At 41.2% G+C, this 19,322-nt stretch overlaps 1 protein-coding gene across 1 annotated transcript in view; it reads left to right on the forward strand.

The window, feature by feature from the left end:
- Positions 1-18,787, forward strand: part of DCDC2 (doublecortin domain containing 2) — a 67,507-nt gene extending 48,720 nt beyond the window's left edge. The window contains exons 11-12 of the mRNA XM_065629625.1: positions 17,096-17,443; positions 18,680-18,787. Coding sequence (XP_065485697.1) covers positions 17,096-17,443; positions 18,680-18,787 — 456 coding nt within the window. The remainder of the gene's footprint in view (positions 1-17,095; positions 17,444-18,679) is intronic.
- The last annotated feature ends 535 nt before the right edge of the window (positions 18,788-19,322 follow it).

Here is a 19,322-nt window from a genome sequence, read left to right on the forward strand (position 1 = left end):
TTTTTTTTTTCTGCTAGTGTATTGCTCACAAGACAATCCTCTTTTTCATTTTATGTGTTTGTAGGAATTTGCCAGCTTGTTCAACTTTGTGTCCAGTCCACAAGGTGTTACATTGTGCTTTTGGTGTGTGTTGATAGTGGCTTGGGGACAGCCACCTGGGCCACAATATAATACTTCTGATCCATGCTACAGTGTAAGGTATCACAGAATATCCAATAGATTTCTCAGGCTAAAAATCATCTCAACAACATGAGGAATTCTTGAGCATTTTTCTGCCTTCCTGGTGGTCAGCTCAATGCTGAGGAACTGTTGTGAATGTGAGATTGTAAACAAATGGGAGAGAGGGAATTAAAAATAGTTGTTTGTAAATACACTTTAAATATCCAGGGCACAAACAAGCTGGGAGATTTCTGAAGTGTGTTGGAGGCAATTTTCTGATGTAGGTAGTGGGAGAGTTACAGAATCACAGAATGTTAGGGATTGGAAGGGACCTCGAAAGATCATCTAGTCCAATCCCCCTGTCAGAGCAGGAACACCTGGATGAGGTTACACAGGAAGGCATCCAGGTGGGTTTTGAATGTCTCCAGAGAAGAAGACTCCACAACCTTCCTGGGCAGCCTGTTCCAGTGTTCCATCACCCTCAATGAGAAGAAGTTTCTTCTCAAATTTAAGTGGAACCTCCTGTGTTCCAGTTTGTACCCATTGCCCCTTGTCCTATCATTGGTTGTCACCAAGAAGAGCCTGGCTCCATCCTCGTGACACTCACTCTTTACATATTTATAAACATTAATGAGGTCACCCGCCAGTCTCCTCTTCTCCAAGCTAAAGAGCCCCAGCTCCCTCAGCCTTTCCTCGTAAGGGAGATGCTCCACTCCCTTAATCATCTTTGTGGCTCTGCGCTAGACTCGCTCAAGCAGTTCCCTGTCCTTCTTGAACTGAGGGACCCAGGGGTGGACACAATATTCCAGATGAGGTCTCACCAGGGCAGAGTAGAGGGGGAGGAGAACCTCTCTCGACCTACTAACCACTCCCCTTCTAATACATCCCAGGATGCCATTGGCCTTCTTGGCCACAAGGGCACAGTGCTGGCTCATGGTCATCCTGCTGTCCAGCAGGACCCCCAGGTCCCTTTCCCCTACACTGCTCTCTAATAGGTCGTTCCCCAACCTATACTGGAACCTGGGGTTGTTCCTGCTCAGATGCAAGACTCTACATTTTCCCTTATTATATTTCATTAAATTTTTCCCTGCCCAACTCTCCAGCCTGTCCAGGTCTCGCTGGATGGCAGCACAGCCTTCTGGCGTGTCAGCCACTTCTCCCAGTTTGGTGTCATCGGCAAATTTGCTGACAGTGCACTCTATTCCCTCATCCAAGTCATTGATGAATATATTGAATAGTACTGGTCCCAGTACTGACCCTTGAGGCACTCCACTAGATACAGGTCTCCAACTAGACTCTGCCCCATTGACCACAACTCTCTGGCTTCTTTCCTTCAGACAGTTCACAGTCCACCTCACTACCCCATCGTCCAGACCACACTTCCTCAGTTTAGCAGCGAGGATGTTGTGGGAGACTGTGTCAAATGCTTTACTGAAATCAAGATAGACCACATCCACCGCTCTGCCATCATCTTTGCACCTGGTTATGTCCTCATAAAAGGCTATGAGGTTGGTCAAGCACGACTTCCCCTTGGTGAAGCCATATTGACTGCCCCTAATGACCGTCTTATCCTTGATATGCCTTGAGATGGCACCAAGGATAAGTTGTTCTATCACCTTTCCAGGGATGGAGGTGAGGCTGACTGGTCTATAGTTACCCGGGTCCTCCTTCTTGTCGTTTTTGAAGACTGGAGTGACATTTGGTTTCCTCCAGTTCTCAGGCACCTCTCCCGTTGATTAGGAGAGGCATTCTGCTGAATTTGCTACTTATGAATAAAGAAGAACTGGTTGGGGTTGCGATACTCAGTGGCAGCCTCAGTTGCAGTAGCCATGAGATGTTAGGGTTTAAGACCCTGAAGGAAGTGGGGTTGGCAAATAACAACAACAAAAAAATCCTGGAATTCAGGAGAGTAGACTAGGGCTTGTTTGGCAAACTGTCAAGCAGGATCCTGTGTGAGACTGCCTTGAAGTGCAGAGGAACACAGGAGATCTGGTTAATCTCCAAGAATATCTTCCTCAAAGTACAAGAACTATCCCCACGTGCAAGAAAATAAGCAGGCATAGCAGGAGACCAGTATGAACAGAAGACTCCTGACTTTATACTAAAAGAGATGGAGTGTGGTAGATAGAAGAAGGATGGACTGCTAAGGAGCAGTATAGAGACATTGCCTGGGCAGGCAGGGATGAAATTGGGAAAGCCAAAGCTTGTCAAGAAGTAGAAGCTGATGCATGTGATTTGCAATAGCCAAAATGGATTTACTATGGGCAAATCATACTTAACCGAAGTCTTTGCCTCAGTGATTAAATAACTGGCTCTGTGGATGAAGGGAGAACAGTTATTGCCATTTATCTTGTTTTCAGTGTAGACTTTTCTATTTGCAGGAGAAACTGGAAGGAGTGTGTTAGGTATGGGGAGGAAGATATCCTTAAGGAAGGTAGGGACTGGATTTGTGGCCTACAAGGTGCATGAAAAACTGACTGGTTTGGTGGGACTTAAAAGGTCGTTTGGTTGAAATTTAACTGGCACCTATTTATGGATGGTGGTCCTCAGAGTTTGATACTGGGTCTGATATTTTTTAATATGTCCATCAGTAACATGGATAATGGCACGGGATACAGCATTATCCAGGCTCAGTGGTAAAGCTAAACTGTCATTTTCAGGTGATATGCACGGCTGCCTTTCAGAGTGATCTGAACAGCTTGAAGGAATGAACTGGCTGGAGCTTCATGAAGTTCAACAGAGAGAAATATGAAGTGGGGTACCTGGGACAGGATAACTGCGTTGGTACAGGCGGCATGGGTAGGCTAAAGAGCAACTCTGCAGGAGAGGCCATGCAGCTCTTGTGGCCAGCAGGTTGACAGTGAGTCAGCAGTGCTCCCTTTTGGTGATGAAGGTTGACTGTGCATGCTGGGCTGCATTCGTAAGAGCACAGTCAGCACATCAAGAGAATGGATTATCTCCCTTGACTTGGCACCTCTGAGGCTGCATCTAGAGTATTTTGTCCAGTTTTGAGTTCTTTCCAGTACAAGAGAGGTATTTACAAACAGGACAGAGTCCAGCACAGCAACACACTAAAACATTTAGGGGGCTAGAGCCTATGACACAAGGAGAAGCTTAGGGAACTAGGCTTGTTTCATCTTACAGGCTAAGCAAGGGAAGGCAGATCAAACTGCTTTCTTCAGCTACAGATGGAGCTACAGGGCGGACAGAGCCAGCCTTTGTGTTGCACAGTGATAGGATGACGCAATGGTCAGAATTTACAGCAAAGAAAATACTAATTGGACATAAGAAAAATGTTTTCAACAGTGGTATGTGTAAGCACTTCCATGTCCAGAGAGGGTGAGGGATCTTCAGGGATTTTTAAAACAGCTGGACAGGGCCTCAAACAACCAATTTTTACTTTCAAGTTGGCCCAGGAGGGCACTGGCCTAGATGATTTCTAGAGCAGTTGTCTCCGAAGTGGAGTGTGCACAGCCCAAGGGATATGAAAGACAATCCATTGGGTGCAGGAAGAAAATGTTAGAACTTCGATAGTACATGTATATATACTTATAAATAAGTAAATATACATGTACTTCTATGATGGAGAGACTATATCAGTGGACAAGGAAAGAGCAACGGATATCGTCTGTCTGGACTTTAGTAAGGCCTTTGACATGATGCCCCCCAACATCCTTCTCTCTAAATTGGAGAGAGATTAATTTGATGGATAGACTATTCGGTGGATGAGGAATCACAGAATCATAGAATCAGTTGGATTGTTACATCTAGAGGGTAGTGGCCATGGCCTAATGGCCAGATGGAGTTCAGTGATGAGTGGTGTCTCTCAGGGTTCTGTATTGGGACCGGTACTATTTAATATTTTCATCAACAACATAGACAGTAGGATCCGGTGCACCCTCAGCAAGTTTGTGGACAATACCAAGCTGAGAGGTGTGGTTGACATGCTGGAAGGATGTTATGCCATCCAGGGGGATCTAAACAAGGTCAAGAAGTGGGCCCATGTGAAGAAGCTCATGAGGTTCAACAAGGCCAAGTGCAAGATCCTGCACCTGAGTCGAGGCAAGCCCAGCTATCAATACAGGCCGGGAGACGAAGGGACTGAGAGCAGCCCTGCAGAGGAGGATTGGGGGTACTGGTGGATGAAAGATGACGTGAGCTGGCAATGTGCACTTGCAGCCCAGAAGGCCAATCCTATCTTGGGCTGCGTTAAAAGGAGCGTGGCCAGCAGGTCGAGGGAGGTGATTCCGCCCCGCTACTCTGCTCTGGTGAGACCCCACCTGGAGTCCTGCATCCAGCTCTGGAGCCCCCGACGTAAGAAGGACCTGGACCTGTTGGAGAGGGTCCAGAGGAGGCCACCAAAATGATCACAGGTCTGGAACACCTGTCCTCTGAGGACAGACTGAGAGAGTTGGGGTTGTTCAGCCTGGAGAAGAGAAGGCTCTGGGGAGACCTTATTGCAGCCTTTCAGTACTTAAAGGGGTCTTATAGGAAAGATGAGGACAGAATTTTTAGCAGAGCCTGTTGTGATAGGACAAGGGGTAATGGTTTAAAAGAGGGGAGATTTAAACTAGATAAAGGAAGAGATATTTTACAATAAGGGTGGTAAAACACTGGCATAGGTTGCCCAGAGAGGTGGTAGATGCTCCATCCCTGGCAACATTCAAGGCCAGGCTGGACAGGGCTCTGAGCAACCTGATCCAGTTGAACATGTCCCTGCTCATTGCAGGGGGGTTGGACTAGATGACCTTTGAAGGTCCCTTCCAACACAAACTATTCTATGATTCTATACTGGCAGTATGTGCTCAGAATTTTTTTACTGGTAGGGTTGTACAATAAAACAGCTTGGAGACCACTGCTCTGGACTTCTCTTCCAACGTAATTTTTCCATGATTCTGTATTTGTTCATCTTTGATTATTTCAGTCCTATATTTAGCTGGTTGATTTTTTTTTTCCCAATTTATTTTAATTGGGTAAAAGAATACTAGGCATATACATTTTGTTTGTCTTCTACCTTTAAAAAATGTCTGAGGAGAAAATAGACAGAAGTTTTATTAGCTTACACTTTGTTTTAATTTCTGCCTGCAATACCAAGCTGTACATTAACAAAAGCCAGATATGAAGTTGCTGCTGTAGCCGTTTTGAAGAACGGCACCATACCCATCTAAAAAAAAAATCCCTATTTCTGTATTTTATTTTAAGCTGCTGTTTCTAAGAAGTTCATTCTCAATGATTTATTCACTTTAATTGGAAGGAGTGTTACTCAGCTATTTTATAGACATTATTCTTGAAGATGTGTGAATCAGGTGATTGAAATAGGCAACCATTGGGCTCATCAGCCCTGTTAATTGCAGTTGTCCTTATGATGTGTTGTGATAATTAGTATGTGTTGGGTTGTACTTATAGTGCTGACATTGGGGAAGAACTGTCATCCTCATCTTTGTTTCTTATGACATCCTGAAGTATATCCTACACTGGTCTTGACAGTACAATAATCAAATTAAGAAATGATTAGCCTGTTTATTGGCCTCCAAAGGTGTATAAAGAAATCCTTTGGGTAATGTAAAGCATTTGACAGTGTAAATTGGGTTGTCAGGTCTTAGTTTTTAGGTTGACTGCAATTCATATGAAATCCAAAAGCACTGGAGACAGCAGCCTTAGTTCTCCATGGAGATGCTCCAGGCAACAGCTCTGCCAGTGGGTCTCACCAGTTTGCCTCAGCCAGAATATGGTGACTGTCACCAGAGAGGGGAGAATTGCTAACTGTGCACTGCCACTTCTGTACTTGACAGTGGTAGTTGCAGTTGTTGGTGCAGTTGCCAGTGAACATTGGTTGTGCTGGCAAGCTTGCAACACTAGGGACTTGCTTGATACCTCTAAGCTCATATACCAAGGTCCATGCATTTTCCTCAGATTTTTCAGTCGCTATCAACTGATGTCGCTACCTGGAGAAAGAACTGGAAGCAAGTGTGTTTGAAGCCAGGGGTGGAAATCAGTCATGCACACTATTAATGATCTGATTTTCATATTTTCAGAAAAGCCAGACAAAACACCAAAATGTATTGCAACTCAAGATATGGTTTGTTTCACACTTTAAAAGTTCATGTATAGTTTCCTAGGTAATCTGACAACAAAGCAGGTCTGTCTGAGTAACACTGAGTACTTTTTATTCCCAGATAACTGAGGTTGCTCAGACCTTGGAAGCGTTTAGCATTTTACATGTTCTTGTTAATGTCCATTTTAAATCATTTAAAATTCTGTGATGTGAAGCTTTATAGTTTTTTCTTATCTGAACTGCAGTTTCTATTATTGCTAGAAACATGGAAAAGGACAGCCAGCCAGGGTTTGACTATCTCACATGATGCATAAATATTTACATGCCAGCTTTCACTAGAATGCTGACACTTCTGATATCCTATGATTTCCATCAGCCACACAAATAAGATGGTGAAGATAGAACTTAGTCTTTTTTCTTTTTTATGCACCTTTTTTGTCTTGCCATTTGAAACACATGGTTGTACAAATGCCACATTAGCCCATAACTAAACTTAGAGTAATACTGGCTAGATACCCGCTTATGTCCTGTTCTGTAAAATGCTGCCTGCCACCTGAGAACACATTAAAAGAACAGGACTTGCTTTACTCCAGACTAACTGACAGTTGTAATGGAACATCAAGGAGGAAAAATCAGTGTTTTGCCTAAAACCAAACCAAACCCTTCTGTTCTATATTCTGTACCAGACTTCAGCTTCGAATTACAAAATGGATAGTTTCTTCTTTTGACATGCAGACTTACTCCGGGTTGGTTATTTACATCACCATGTCAACATCTGTGGGAACTGATGACAGACTATGAAATTGGTTGTGCAAATAGCAAGGAAACAAGGTGGGTTTATAGCAGTTCTTTGCAGGAAGGCAGCAAAACGATAGGGGTTCCTTACTTGAAGTGGTACTTAAGTGTGTTACTTGACGTTTGCTGTTAGTAATATAAATATATTTGATGTGACTTTCTGAGAGAGAAAATTTTCTGACTTGTAAAGTTTGTAGAACAAGCTACTACTTTTTCTTTTATATACTTTGTAAAATACAGAAACAGCAGTTGGTAGTAATAATATTGAAATAACACTGCAAGTTTGCATTAGTTTGTCTATTTCCATAAGCATAGTTATTTTTCTTCCACACTGAGACCTTGGGAGGTGGAGTAAGCATGAGATATACGAGATATGGAGTTGTTCAGTGCATGATCTCTATGAGGAATTCAGGCATGTTGCTGTGCCAGCCTACATTGCCATGGGGTATATGATAATGGTTATTAAGATGTAAGTGGTGTAGAATGAATCTTCAGTTGTGTTTTCTTGTTTTGTTTTGTTTGTTTGTTTCTTTTTTTGCCCCTCCAGATTCATCACCCCCATCTCCCTCTCTCTGTGTTCATTTGTGTTGTGTTAAAAGGGTTAATCTGGCAGAAACTAAACTCCCTTGCTTTCCAGCTTGTCCTCAGATATTACTGGGGGCTGGGCCAGCTAAGCTTAGCTTCTGAGTGATGCCAAATTAAACCAAAATGACCTCAAGCCAGCACTATAAATCAAATCATGCTCAACAGCCAGTCTAGTGTTATGTTGAATTCACACAGTTATGGAACCACCAATAGTGCAAAGTCAGGTTGTGATCATTGAACTTGTGTGCTTACACAGATTCACAAATAGTATAATATGTACTATAAGTCTGAGCACATGCAGCGAGAGATTCTCACAACCAAATCCACAGATGATGAGGTTTATTAAAGCAACAGGTTCAAGTTCTTTTAGATTGCTGTTGATAAAATACACTGTCTGCAAAAATACACTTTAGTACCATATATATATTCTAAGATGACTATGTAGTGCTACTAATGTGATTACAAATACAAGCCTGAAGTCTAAGTTTCCCAGGGAAATACTGGGTATAAGCGAGTCTGTGAGTCTTACCCAAAGGCGTCCCTATGGGTGGGGAAGACAGGTCCAGCCTATTGACTGATCCCACGAGTCTGTGGTGCTGTCTTCTTGACTTCTCAGTGATGATGTCTTCTCTAACTTTCCCCTGTTGTTAGGGTATTTTATACTATTTTCTATGTTTAGGTGGAGCTTGAGTGACTCTAGTCATACATGCCTTTGTTACTGATTGGTGTAAAATTATCTTGCTTCGATTTTAAAGGTATAGACTTAAAATAATTCAGAGAACACGCTCTGCTGGGAAGGAAGGTGGGTAGCTTTTGGCATGGAGGTGTGTTTTGGTCTTATAATGAAATTATAATGAGCAAGGTTCATCCACAGGACAGGTTTTGCCACAACTGCTAGCTCAGCAATCAGCATTTTGGATGGAATAGTGTGTTATCTCTTACTTGACAGCAAATATATGCACAGTACCATCTAGGTCTGTACCTGCCGTGCACATAGAGCGTGGCTGTGGTATCTCCACACCGCTCCACCCTCCATTTTCCTTAGTGCCAGCATACTGAGCTCCCCTTGTGTGTGAATGTCTAAGGATGCAGGCCAGGTTCGGAGGGGGAACCATCGCAGAGCAGATTCCTTGTGTGCTGAGCAGATGCCTTGTGTGCTGAGAATGTGGATATAACTTTACTCTCAGTAAGCTTGCCTTCAATAATTAGTTTCAGTAATTTGCCCCCTCAGTAATTATTCCACAGTGTGTAAAAATTACTGGATGATAAATTTGTCTAATGGGCACTGATTTGGGTTTCTTTTGTAGATGTTGACACTCCTGGTTCTTTCAGTAGCCAGTTGCTTTCCATTATTACAGACATGTTCACTGATTAATGCAGTCCTGATGGTACTCATTATTTCCCATTTCCTGGGCTGCGATGTGGGACTGTGTATCACCCCAAGGTGCTCTGGAGTGTATCATCAGTGGCAGCAAATTTGCACCTTTCAGTGAACATAATAAAATGTTTATCTTCCTTATTGCTGAAAATAAAATGTTAAGGTTTGCATTGAATCACCATTAAAACAGGCTGACTGCGCAAAAAGACATTCCCTGATTAAAAAGGCCAGAACTTTTCTTGAAGAAATATTTTGCACTACATCAGTAAGGATTTCAAAATGGCATTTGGAAAGAACACATGCAGAGCTTTTTATGCTCCAATTTTGCTACAAATGATGCAGCTGCAATTTAAGCATTCTGGATTTTGAGTGCTGACAAACCAGCAGATAAGGTTTTTCCCTGCGTGTTCTTCTTTCAGCTCCACTTATTTACACTTAATTTTTTTACTGTTTGTCTGTATGAGGTAGGGGAACTTATTCTGGTTGGTTCCTTGCAACTCAGAATGAGAAGAGGGATCTTCCTTTGGTTTCTGCATTGGATGACTGATTTCTGAAGTTATAGCAGCAAGGTGTGATCTTTTTTTTAAAGGCTTATTTGGCCAACTGCTGGAGGGCCTTCACTTCTGAGTGAAGCCTGCAAATGCAGTTCTGTTGAAAAACTAGTGTTGACACCACTTTGAAAAAATTTTTCTCTCTCTCTGTGCACCTGTCTTGAAAAAATCTGGCAATCCTAGAGCAGACAATTTCTTAAATTGCTTAACATTTTTCATTCACTGTAGAAGAGTCTATTTCTGGCAAAAAAAATAATTTCTGTATTTTTGCAGCCTCAGTAGTGCTTCTTTTTAGATACTTACCAGCCTTGTCATTGTCTGCAGGGATGCTCAACAGATTGTACTGTATTGTAGGGTGTGAGGGTTAGGCAAATTTTAAGGAATACATGGAAAATGTTATGGAAAAAACTAGACATGATTGTCAGTGAAATAGATGGAGAAAAATATTGTTGACTTAGGTACCTCTTAGAAAAATAAAGATCTGATCAGATTTTTTCTTCTCTGCCATGGCCGTCTTATAATTAAGGAATTCTGCAGACTTCCAGTTGCCACACAATGAAACTGAGGAATGGAGTTTGAAAAGCTCTTTTTTTCTGCACTTCAGGTTACATAGTTTCCATTCATTCCAGTTAGACTTCTGTGTTCTATTATCTTACGAAAAATTAGACTGTGGATTGGATTCAGGTGCTGCATTTGTTGTAAAAAAAAAAAAAAAAAAAAGCATTCAGCATTTAAGAAGGTTGGTGTTTAAATGTTATGGGGGGAAAGACTTTTTTGCTGTCAGGAACAACCGCGTATTTACTATGTGGGAAGTGTAAGACTGATGAACCCTTAACTATTCATTTGTTTGTTTTTAAGAGCCTGGGTTTTGTAAATGATGTGGAAGAGAAGAAGGCTGCTGTCACTTAGCAACCCTATCTGGTTTGAGAACAAAATGTTTTGCTGTTGGAATCTGTGCAGTGCAGCTACAAAGCATTCCTGACTGGGTAGGAGCAAGGGCAGCTCTGTTCTGGAGAGGTTTGGTGCAATCAAAGTGAAGTGTTCCTGATGCTGCATTTCTGAGATGTATTCATGTCGGTATTTGCAACCATTAAGATTTTTGTTGTCTACCTTATTGTTTGTCTGTTGTGACCATTAGCCAAATAAACATTTCCAAATGGCTTCAATAAAGCAAAATTATGTTTTACATTAATGGTATAAAATAATTTCTGCCTTAAATGATTTGTGATACTGCACTTTTCAATATTCTAGTATCAGTCATGTACAAACCTTGTGAGAGGTTACATTATGCTTCAATGTCTGAAGATGTCCTGACTTATTACTTTTGAATGATGATGGCATTTGGTAATGTAGCTCTTAATGAATGATAGCATGATGAGTGTAATTAGAATACGTCTTTCTTTTTTAGACACTTTGTTTTTGCTGAGATTAAAAATACCATCAAGCAATCATACTTCTTGAATGCAAAATGAAATTCACTCTGTTCCTCATCAACCTGCTACTAAGTTGGGAAGGCGAGCTGGGTCTATGTTTCCAGCATGAAGTTGAGAATCACTTTAGTTGTTCTATGTGCCTTTGGTTGAATATGGTCTTTTGTCAGTGAGTCTGTTTATTGCTAGTCCATGACAAGCAAAGAAGTCACGGTCCTCTTGGGGGACTTCAGTCATCCCAATATCTATGGGATGGGCAACACAGCAGGGCATATGCAATCCAGGAGGTTCCTGGAATGCATTGGTGATAACTTCCTTCTTCAAGTGATAGAGAAGCCAACAGGCAGAGGTGCTGTGCTGGACCTTGTTCTCACCAACAAGGAGGGGCTGGTGGGGAATGTGAAGCTCAAGGGCAGCTTTGGCTGCAATCACCATGAAATAGTGGAGTTCAAGATCCTCAGAGCAGTGAGGAGTGTACACAGCAAGCTCACTACCCTGAACTTCAGGAGATCCCCTCTTCAGGGATCTGCTTGGTAGAGTACCATGAGATAAAGGCCTAGAGGGAAGAGGGGCCCAAGAGAGCTGGTTAATATTCAGGGATCGCTTCCTCCAGCCTCACGAGAGATGCATCCCAACAAAGAGGAAGTCAGGAAAAAATGCCAGAAGGCCTGCATGGGTGAACAAGGAGCTCTTGGACAAACTCTAACACAAAAAAAGGAAGCCTACGAGGGTGGAAGCAAAGATATGTGGCCTGAGAGGAATACAGAGAAATTGTCCAAATATCCAGGGGTGGTGTTAGGAAAGCTAAAGCCCTGATAGAATTAACTCTGGCCAGGGACATAAAGTGCGACAAGAAAAGCTTCTAGGGGTACGTGGGTGATAAAAGGAAGACTAGGTGAAATGTGGGCCCTCTCTGGAAGGAAACAGGAGGCCTGGTTACTTGTGATATGGAGAAGTTTGAGGTACTCAGCATCTTTTTTGCCTTCCTTCACCAGCAAGTGCTCTGTCCACACTGCCCAATTCACAGAAGGCAAAGGCAAGGACTGGGAGAATGAAGAACCTCCCACTGTAGGAGAAGATCAGGTTTGAGACCATCTAAGGAACATGAAGGTGCACAAGTCCATGGGGCCTGATGAGATACATCCACATGTCCTGAGGGAACTGGTGGATGGAGTTGTTAAGCCACCATCCATTGTATTTGAGAAGTCTTGGCGGTCTGCTGAAGTTCCCACTGACTGGAAAAAGGGAAACATAACCCTAATTTTAAAAAAGGGGGAAAAGGAAGAGCTGGGGAACTACAGGCCCATCAGTCTAACCTCTGTGCCCAGCAAAGATCATGGAGAAGATCCTCCTGGAAACTATGCTAAGGAGGTGATTGGTGACAGCCACCACGGCTTCACTAAGGGCAAATTATGCCTGACAAATTTGGTGGCCTTCTGTGATGGAGTTGCAGCATTGTTGGATAACAGAAGAGCAACTGACATCATCTACCTGGACTTGTGCAAAGCATTCAACACTGTTCTGCATGACATCACTGTCTCTAAACTGGAGAAACATGGATTCGATGGATGGACCACTTAGTGGATAGGGAAGGCACTTTTTACAAGGGCATGTAGCTATAGGACAAGGAGTAATGGCTTTAAACTGAAAGAGGGTAGATTTGGAAGAGACATAAGGAAGTAATTCTTCACTATGAGAGTGGTGAGGCACTGGAACAGGCTGCCCAGAGAAGCTGCGGATGCCCCATCCCTGGAAGTGTTCAAGGCCAGGTTGGATGGGGCTTTGAGCAACCTGGTCTAGTGGAAGGTGTCCCTGCACATGACATGGGGGTTTGAACTAGATGATCTTTAAGGTCTGTTCCAACCCAAACCATTCTATGATTCAATTAAGATAATCCATCACAGTCACCAGAAAAGTCCTCTGACTTAGAAGCAGCTTACTTCTCTATGAAAATTACCTCAAGGAATAAGAATCTAATAACGTCTTGCCTCTCTGGTCTTAGGTTTATTGCCATCAGATTCAAGTTGTGCTGCTGTTTTTTGTGATGTGGACACAGGACTAAAGTAACACAGGGACACTTCTGTAGTTCATTACAGTATGTGTGTTCAGTTACCCTGGGCTACAACTGGCTGCGTGCTTCCAGCCTGAGTTTTTGAAGTGCCCCTTGTTCTCTGTTACGATCCTGCAATCTCTCATGTTGACATGCTGATATTAATATTTGATGCTCGTGTTCATTTAGTTGTGTTACAAAGTGGTGAGAGACCTCAGTCACTCAGGCCTGAAGATACATCTGGTTCTCTGGATTTGAGGTACCCTGAGCTTTTACAGGAATCCCAAATGCGATGTACTTGTATGACTTCCTGTGAGCCAACACACTGGCTGAAAGCCAAACTCTGACTTCTGGGATGCAAAGAGGAGCAGCAGAGTCCCACATCTGTCTTGGATATCCAGCCAATGCAGTCCATGTATAGGAACCTCTTACTGGGAGTATTCTGGTTGTTTAAAAGATGACTGATGAAAAGCTAAAAATTATGATGTGAAATGTGACTGCTTTTCCCTAAGTATACAAGATCATTGCTGACTTCTAGAAATGAGTCTGATAATTTCTGCAAGAACATGTAGGTACTTGTTTTGCCTTTCAGTATGCCCATCCTGATTTATCCTGACTGAGAGAACACAGTTTGCAGTAACTTTGATGTAAACGTAATAGGCATTTTGTACAGTTGTAGGTGGACAGACGGCTGGAGTGTATCAAATTCAATCCCATTGGCTCCATGGGACTTTGAATTATACCCAGACCCAGCAAGCACTTCAGTGTGGGCTCTAGCTCACTATTTCAGGTTCACTGAAATCACTGGAACTGTTCAAGAGGTAAAGTTAAGCATGTACAGCATTTACAGGCTCTGGACCATAAAAAACTCTGGTTTTCTCCCTTTTTCTATTTTCCTTACTGTGTGTATTAATATATATGCACATAAAGATTCTTTTTCCCTAAATATGAAAAATCTAACTTTTACTAAGTATATCTCTCTCTCAGTGAAGAAGGTGTACTTAAAATAGAAAATGCTAATTTATGCATAGCTAGTAGATCAATAAGATCTCGGTAGAAAGTATCACATTTTTTATGTAAAGAGCAATGTATGATTTGATGGGTGATTTTAGCCATCAGTTCCCTCCCTACAGTCCTGTTTTAGGTCTGCTGTGCATTCTGAAATACATAATCTGTGGTCATATTCGCATTTCAAATGTGACTCCGTGACTCTGCATGCAGTGGGAACCATACTGCATTTTAGATTACCTTGTGGAAAGTCTTTTCCTCTGGATCAATGCTGATTTTAACTTGTCTGAAATATCCGTTCTAATATAATGCAGCTTGAAATGAGATTAAGCGAAGAATGCATTTTGCTTTCTGATTATTAGCTGTAAACATGACTTTTTATTTTGTCTGTAGTGGTAATAACCATTGCAGTAAAATGCTCAGCTATCTTGAAATTTTCAGTGACTATAAAAACTTTATACTTGCACTGATGGGATTTATTTTACTGATCTTGTTTTTTACTATTATTTTTCAGGCAATTTAGCTTGACTGGCCCAGTTAAATTAGTTGAAATCTGAATGTTATTTCATGCCAGTTCCCTATGAGCTTACAGTGAGTTTCTGGGTATGGTTCTATATGCTGTGTGTATCTTCTATGTCACTCAGTTTTCACTCTTAAAAAATTTGCGTCCACACTTATTTTAGACAGATAAGGTCTCGTGAGTCTGGCTAGCACAGTACCTTAAGAAGTTACTGCCCCTCAGAAGTCCATTGTGCTTCCGTGCCAAAGGCAGCTTCCACATAAATGAAACCAGTAAAAGCGTATGTATTAGGATACATACATTTACACCACGGTGTAAGGTCTCCACACCTTCTTCTGCAGTCTGAAGTGAGCCACCATACTAAAGCAGTTCAGGCAAGGGCAGGTATTTTCCTCTGATAGTACCCACTACCAGGCAGTAACAAAATGCTGGAAATAATATTATCTTGGATGACTACAACAGTAAACTGAGAAAGACTGGGTTTGTTTTTCTTCTTTTCTCACCCTCTCTTCATTTGTCATTTGTAATGTCATAGTAAGCAGGTGTCATTATGCAAAACCACTTAATTTTAGCTAGCAGTGTCTGGTGCATTTAATTTGTCCCACCCTTTCCTGTTTCTGGTCGGGATCTAGAGCTGCAAGTTTCCTTAGCAGACTGAAAAGAAATTAGTAGGTCATGTGTGTAAGACTAGCAGGTAACTTCTGAGAATTTATGGATCTACAGATTCTTTGCTCTCTTTGTGTGCTGGAGGTTACCAAAGTTGGCTCAAGTTTGCTTTGGATAGTGACTTCTTTGAAGTAATCTGTAAAGACTTGGCTTGTTTAATTTATATTTTGGTGGAAATAAGGCCAGTTTGATGTTACCAGATGATAGTGAGTCAGGAAGAATCAAATGAAAAATACACGGACACCACTGTACTTCAAAAATTACTTATGGAGCCATAATTTATCTGGTCAGGTAACCATGTAATATTTCTAGTAATTTGTCATTCTATGGATTATTACAATGCAATAACTTGTCCTTTTTGAAGCTGCCTGAATGCGGTATTGTGCACTGGCATAATTGTCTTATGTTGCTACTTGGATACCGTAGCAAAAGCAAGGTGTTTCATCAAGAGGCTTCAATCAGTTGTTGTTATTGCTGACTTGGTTTTTAGTAATATGTTGAATGTGATGATTTCTTTTTTAAATGTTAGTATTAGTGAGGAAAAGAGATTTTTAGAAGACATAACTTAGAGGTCTGTAGCAGATAGCTGCCTGCATAAAGGAGCTGCTAATGATAGTAAAATTCCAAACGCTTTTGATTAAGAGATAATCTATTGCTCTTAGCTTGTTTGCTTTAGATTTAGAGTCTGATGAGGCTGTGTGGGAGGCAGACACCCTGTCACTCCTATGGGATATTTTTTCTCTTTATTTTCTTTCAAACCTTAGCACAAGTACGTAAGTCACCTTGACAGCAGGGGCATTGGTTCACTGCATAATCAGGTGAATCTTCAAAGCTGAAACTGGAAGACAAATTACAACTAGATAGTATGTAGAATCATAGAATCGTTTTGGTTGGAAGAGACTGTCAGGATCATGGAGTCCAACCATAACCTCACTCTAGCACTAAACCGTGTCCCTAAGAACCTTGTCTAAATGCCTTTTAAACACCTCCAGGGATGGTGACTCCACCACTTCCCTGGACAGCCTGTTCCAATGCCTGACAACCCTTTCCGTGAAGAAATTTTTCCTAATATCCAATCTGAACCTCCCCTGGCACAACTTGAGGCCATTTCCTCTTGTCCTATCACTTGCAACTTGGGAGAAGAGACCAACACCCTCCATGCTCTTCCAGGTTGTCATGAAACGGTGCTGCTAGCAGCTTTATCTATAGTGAGTTTCTGCTTACTCTTCTTCAATATGGGACAAGATCCTTTTCCTCCAGTCTGCTGGTTTGACTCTGTGTAGGAAAAATTAATGGCTAAATATCAAACAAATCCTGACCATGCCATCCTATAGAGGGGTCTTTGGGAAGACAGATGTTGTGATGGAAGTGACCAGTAGATCTGCCTCATCCGTCTTGCTACTTTTCTGTGGATGCAAAGAAGACAGGCTGCACAATAGGACCGATTGGCATGGTGTGGCCTGGTCGATAGGTAAAATGCTTCTTGGGGAGCAGTTTGTGGGCCAGTGACGTATGATCTTTTATTGTGACAGGATTTTATAAACAGGTATGTACTACATGCTAGAATGTCAGAGAAACTGGAATAGCTGAAACAAAGTAGCTACTGCTGTATAAATTAAATCTAGCTCATTGCAGTCGTTATGAATAAGGTCAAATGGATTAACCCAGTGTAATACATTTAAATCTCACTAACACATTTTTTTAATGTAGAATAAGAGTGCATTATGGGATGTTCATACAGAAGAATTGTTTTCTGTCCATGTAGACAAACCTCAAATTATCACACTTAGTCCCCAGTAATGATGTAATCGTGATTTTGATGTCTGTCACGTTTCAGAATTGCACGGTGCATTCTGAATAAAAATGTCTCATAATGCTGCTGCTTTTCCTTTCACCAGAGGCCAGCAGAAACTGTAGATGAAGAAGAAAATGCAGAAGAGGAAAATGACAGGGAAGAGGAGACATATAAAGGAGAGGAAGAATATCCAGAAGTGAATGCAGAGGAACGTGGGGCAACTGTTAAAGAAAGAAATGAAGTGGAAGAAAACAAGAAGAAATTAAATGGGAATTATGACGATGAAGCAGAAGCAACAGAGACTGTTGACCAAGCAGAGGAAGAGGAACTTATCCATTTAAACGCCAAGAAAAATGAAGAACATGGTGAGGGAATGGAGCACTTGAACTACCAAGGTGATCTTCAGCCTGAAGACGAAATAAAAGAAGAGGATCCTGACAGCCAGAACCAGGTGAGTGTTTATTCTTTCAGTTTATTGTTCTTAAGTTACTGTTATTCATTCTTCTCAGCTAGTCTCTAAGTAGCTCACTCCTGATAAGTCCTGAGGGCATTTACGAGAACTTCAGTTTGTGGGAAAAGCTGTTTTCCATCTGTATAGATCAGTTACATCTGTCATTACATTATATGTTGTCCAACTGAGAAAGCAGATGTTTCTCACTATTTGATGAATCTGCATCTCCTGCTTTCATGAGTATGCCGAATTTTGAAAGAACAAACAAACAAACTTGTAATTTCCAGAAAAGAATAATCATTGTATATTTCCACACTACGTTGTCCTTTAGGACAGAGCAGAAGGGTGTGTTCATGAAACCACAGTGCCTCATTATTTTGATAAGTTGACTTTCACAGAAGTTGCATTTCATAAAGGGCTCTTGCCTTTGCTTTGTGGAAGTTTCATTTCCGTTTCTTAGAAATTGGAAAAGACAGTGGAGATGAACAAGATCTTCAAAGCAAGAGGCTTTAGTTGGTTTAAAAGCAAATATCCAATTAATTTAGGAGACACGATAATGTGCTGCTGGCTTAGATGGAGGGATGTAGCTCAGAAAAATCAACTGGACTACCCTGAGTGTCAGATGAACTGACCAGCAAACAAAATGTGGGAAATTAAGTGTTTTGATTGATGAGGAGAATCCAGATCTGGGAAGAGTGAGATTCTTGAGTGTCAGAAGCAGAACAACTTGCTGCATATTCCCTGCCTATCGGCTGCTGAAAACCAAACTCATCCTCTGCTTCTTGTGACACTGGGCATCGTTGCTTGCACCTTCCAGCTAGGCTTTCTTCTGTTTCTGTATGAGAACATTTTTCAATTTAGAGAGCTGAGTAATGTGATGTTTTCTTGGGCCCCGCATTTATTCTATGCTTGATATATTGATTTTTTGTTTGTTTTTAGAAAAGCTGAAATTATTTATGGAAGTGGAGAAAATGAGTGAGCATTCACTTTAAATGGCTATGTGGGTAACTGGATGTTTGATGAAAAAACTTGGGGGGGAAACTCTAATTTGAGTACTTTCTCCTTTGGAAGGTATATAATGTGAATAAAAATGTTAATGTGATCACTCTCAGAAAATATTTTTTGACATGAAGAATCCCCTGTGGAAATTTTAGTATGAAGAGCTAACACTGTATTGAAACGAAGTGAAATCTTTGTTCCCTGATGAAGTCAACAGTACCTGTTCTTTTTCTCTAGGTTGATTCCCATCTTGAAAAAATGTCCACAAATCCAAGGGTGACAATCACCAGCCCACAGGAAAGTGAAAAAAATGACCAGAGCAGTGACTATGCTGCAGTTGCTTAGACAGAGAAAATGTAATGAGCAGAAAATGAAAGATTATAATCCTTTAAATATAAAGCATGTTATTTTTGTGATTGATAACTTGTAATAGGAAGATAAGTTGAGTACATATTGAGTCTCGAGATGATAATGCAATATGGAATGATATATAAACCAAACATAAATAGCTACTAAAGGAACATCAAAATATTTTTACAAGGTGATACTTTCCAGCAGAATTTGAGGGGGAAAATACAAGAGTACTGTATAGTAGTATTAGAAATAAATTAACTATTCTGTGATATAAAATGGTTAGCAGTAGTAGAATAACCACCAAAATGACATTGTTCCAGAAAAAAGGAAAAAAAAAAACCACCCAAATTTGATAGCAAAACTGTTTTGCAGATTCGTTCAGAAAAGAGAAACAATTTTTGACTTTTAATGAGGACATATGCAGTTTTTCCTTTAAATTCCACATGACATATGTGATTTCCAGGCATAACATTAAGACGTAATTAGAATATGTTGCTCACTTAATGGACCTATGCCCACAAAAATG

This window comes from Caloenas nicobarica, chromosome 2, assembly GCF_036013445.1.
Source record: "Caloenas nicobarica isolate bCalNic1 chromosome 2, bCalNic1.hap1, whole genome shotgun sequence".
In the NCBI taxonomy this organism is placed as follows: Eukaryota; Metazoa; Chordata; class Aves; order Columbiformes; family Columbidae; genus Caloenas; species Caloenas nicobarica.